General features: G+C 37.5%; 1 protein-coding gene across 2 annotated transcripts; it reads right to left on the reverse strand.

The window, feature by feature from the left end:
• Positions 1 to 647: 647 nt before the first annotated feature.
• Positions 648 to 2,373, reverse strand: LOC100814037 (vacuolar protein sorting-associated protein 28 homolog 2). 2 transcript variants are annotated; one of them, XM_003529252.5, is made up of 2 exons: positions 2,202 to 2,373; positions 648 to 1,596 (listed from the first exon to the last, which is right to left on the reverse strand). In XM_003529252.5, the coding sequence occupies exon 2, from the start codon at positions 1,502 to 1,504 to the stop codon at positions 866 to 868; it is 639 nt and encodes a 212-aa protein (XP_003529300.1). In that variant the 5' UTR covers positions 1,505 to 1,596; positions 2,202 to 2,373; the 3' UTR covers positions 648 to 865. The 2 variants fall into 2 exon arrangements, with proteins under 2 accessions (XP_003529300.1, XP_014633596.1); XM_014778110.3 differs by having other exon boundaries at positions 648 to 1,668.
• Between the last annotated feature and the right edge of the window lie 647 nt (positions 2,374 to 3,020).

Raw genomic sequence — 3,020 nt, forward strand, 5'->3', positions numbered from 1 at the left:
AAAATACGTAGGTGAAAACTAGAGTGAATAGAAAAAGGAAAGAAAATAAAAAAAATAAATGCAAATAGGTGAAAATCAAGAATTTGAATGAAAATAGGTGAAAATAAGAGAAATGGGAAAAAAAACAAAACCAAGAATAAAATGATCCATTGTCAACCAATTTTAGCAATAAACACTCGATTGAAGTGTGTTAAAATCATTCATACCGGTAAATACAAAAAACCCACCACTACAAATGCACAATTTCTAGTGAACCATCACAAAATATGTCCCGGCAGCATTTCCACACATATCAGCGAGGAAATAAAGAGGTGTGGTCCCCACCTATTTCCACATAACCAAACAACCCCAACCCATTGTCTCATTTTTCACCTATTTCTTCTCCCTCTTCCCTGTTTCCCCACCATTTCTACTCTACTTGCACAACTCAGTTATAGGCTTCTGATTATATGCATATATCCTGTACACCAAAAGCTATTAATTATGTCAATTATTTGAAGGATCTACCACTCTATGTAGGAGTGGTGCTGAAACACATTTATTGGTACAAAGGACAAAGATAAACAGCTATAAACTCAATAATCAAGTTTCTGTAAGATTTCACCCTTGCTAGGTGGGCAGAGAAACTCAAACCAAACAACTGCAGGTAAGAAAACCAAAGCTGAAAGCACATTCACAATATAAAATAAAGCTTCAATGATCAGCACATAGCCATCATTTGTAAATATCCAGGATCCAGCATTAAAAATGTATGAGCTGTGACCAAATAGAAAATTCCTTTCCAATCATCAGATTAGTATCCAAAGAAAAAAAAACATGAAAAAAAAGGAAATTCTGATTTAATGTACAAGCACTGGCCACTCAGTCATGTACCAGCATTGGGCAGGGCTGCCATAAAGGAATTGTAAGAAGACTCAAGATCAAAGTGAAGCTGCCGCGCCTGTTGTTCAGTCAACTCATCAGCTGCACCCATCTTGGATAACCTCGCAATCCACTCCTTCATTTTTGTTTTCCCCTCAAAATCAGGTGGCAGGATAGTCAACTTATTGAGTGAAGCATAAAGGTCCGAGAGCAACGGGTGCACCTGATCCACAGCCACCATGTTAAGTTTCAAAGAATCCATAGAAGTAATAAAATTCTGCACGCACTCGGCCACAATAGCAGCCGAGGTGGAAGCAGAGGCAGCCACAGTCGCACGATGCTCCACCGTAGCAGGAACACCGGAAACCACAAGACGGTTAATCGCCGCTGGGCACTCCATCTTGTAAGTATCTGCAAATCGCTCAATGCTAGGCACGGTGTCTTTAAGGGTGGAAGCTAAGGTTTTGAAATGAGCTATGAGCTTCTGGCACTCTAACTCATATTCCTGGGGTGAGATTATATCTCTAACATAGGCCTTCTCAAGCCTCTCAGTGGCTTTGATAATGGCATAAAGCTCCCCAAAGTTGTCATACATTTCTCTCTCGCGCTTGTCATTCCATAGCTTAACCTCCATGGTAGTCATGGCTATAGGATTTAGGATCAGATCACACAGTGGGGATGGAGGAGGATTGGAGAAGAGAACGGGACACGCGCAAAGAGAAGGGTTCTTCTTCACTGAAGGAAAAACACAAGACCCAAAACTCAGCATGTTAACCACTGCTAATATCACAACACCACAAGGGGGATCTGACAATTGACACCATTATTTCAACACACCAAACACCAAAACGAAAACAAAACAGTGACTAAGAGACCCAACAGAAGAAAAACTCTAAAAATCTCAACTTTCTCTCAAATAAACAAGAACTAATCCAATATAGTGAACTAAACACGGGTTATACACTCTGGGGTGCAGAAAACTTGTCTCTTCATATTGAAAATTAAGGTAAAAAGCGGTTTTAACAGTAACAACAATAAATACATTAAAAGTTCTAGGTTTATGAAATTCTCCTAAAATTTCTCAGCAACCAAACAACATAAGACGACAAGAGAGCATAAACATTGATGTTAACATACAAATCAGCAGATAGGAATGAAGAAAAAAAACCATGTGAAAAATCAGCCCCAAATCATAAGCAACCCGAAATTCCAGAAAAAATTGCATAAACCAATAGCAATAGTGAAGAGAAAATAGAGAAAAAAATATAGAAATATGAATACAAAATATGGAGAAAAATAGAGAGAGAGAGAGAGAGAGAGAGAGAGAGAGAGGGGCTTACAAGAACCAGAAGACGTTGTAATCGAATGGTAGCGAGTGAGGTTCGTTGTTGTTGTTTATGGTTTGTTTGTATTAAGAAAGGAATGGCTTGCATGACATAAATCCAGTGCGGTACGGTACACGGGAGAGAGAGAAAGGGGTTGCGTGTGGGCTCCCACATATTATTATTGCTGTGCACGGCTTACGGCATCGACGTGTAGCAGTTGAAAAACAAATAACTTCATGAGCAACACAGTGCTCAAATCTCAATGCCTCCTCTTTTTCTGATTAGTAGTTAATAGTTTAATAATACAACATCTACCTCCAACCGGGTTAAAAGGGTTAATTTAATTATATGCTTTTGTCTATTTTTTTAAAAACAGAATTTTAGTACTTGTGTTGTTATATGTTGTATGTTGATTCATTAATAACTATTAGGTAGGTTCTCTTAAATTTTATCAACTTAGTTATTTTTTGTTATTATGTTATAGCATGTAACAAATAGGTAGTTTTAAGTTGGTTAGGTTTGAAATAGTATTTCTATTTCTTCTTCTTGCATAGCCTAGATCATAAGAGAGATTCTCTAATTAGAGAAAAAAAATTGCAGAGATTGAATAAAAGTGGCTGTTGTGAGTTTTGTGCAGTTTTGGTTCATTTTTCTGCATTTTGCTTATTCTTGTTCATACAAGAAACTCATTTTTTTGTAAAGTAAAATCTGATTTTGCCACAACAAATTGGTGCGGTGAACGTGGATTGATTTTGAGTTCGATTCAAGAAATGGGCTCGGCCAAGTATGAGGATGAAAAATTCACAAGGCAAAATGATTTTGGGCTATAGCGAT

This window comes from Glycine max, chromosome 7 (genome assembly GCF_000004515.6).
Source record: "Glycine max cultivar Williams 82 chromosome 7, Glycine_max_v4.0, whole genome shotgun sequence".
Classification (NCBI taxonomy): Eukaryota; Viridiplantae; Streptophyta; class Magnoliopsida; order Fabales; family Fabaceae; genus Glycine; species Glycine max.

Bases quoted from the DNA above. Each gene is read 5' to 3' on its own strand.
- LOC100814037 (XM_014778110.3), bottom strand. From the start codon at position 1,630: ATGCTGAGTTTTGGGTCTTGTGTTTTTCCTTCAGTGAAGAAGAACCCT.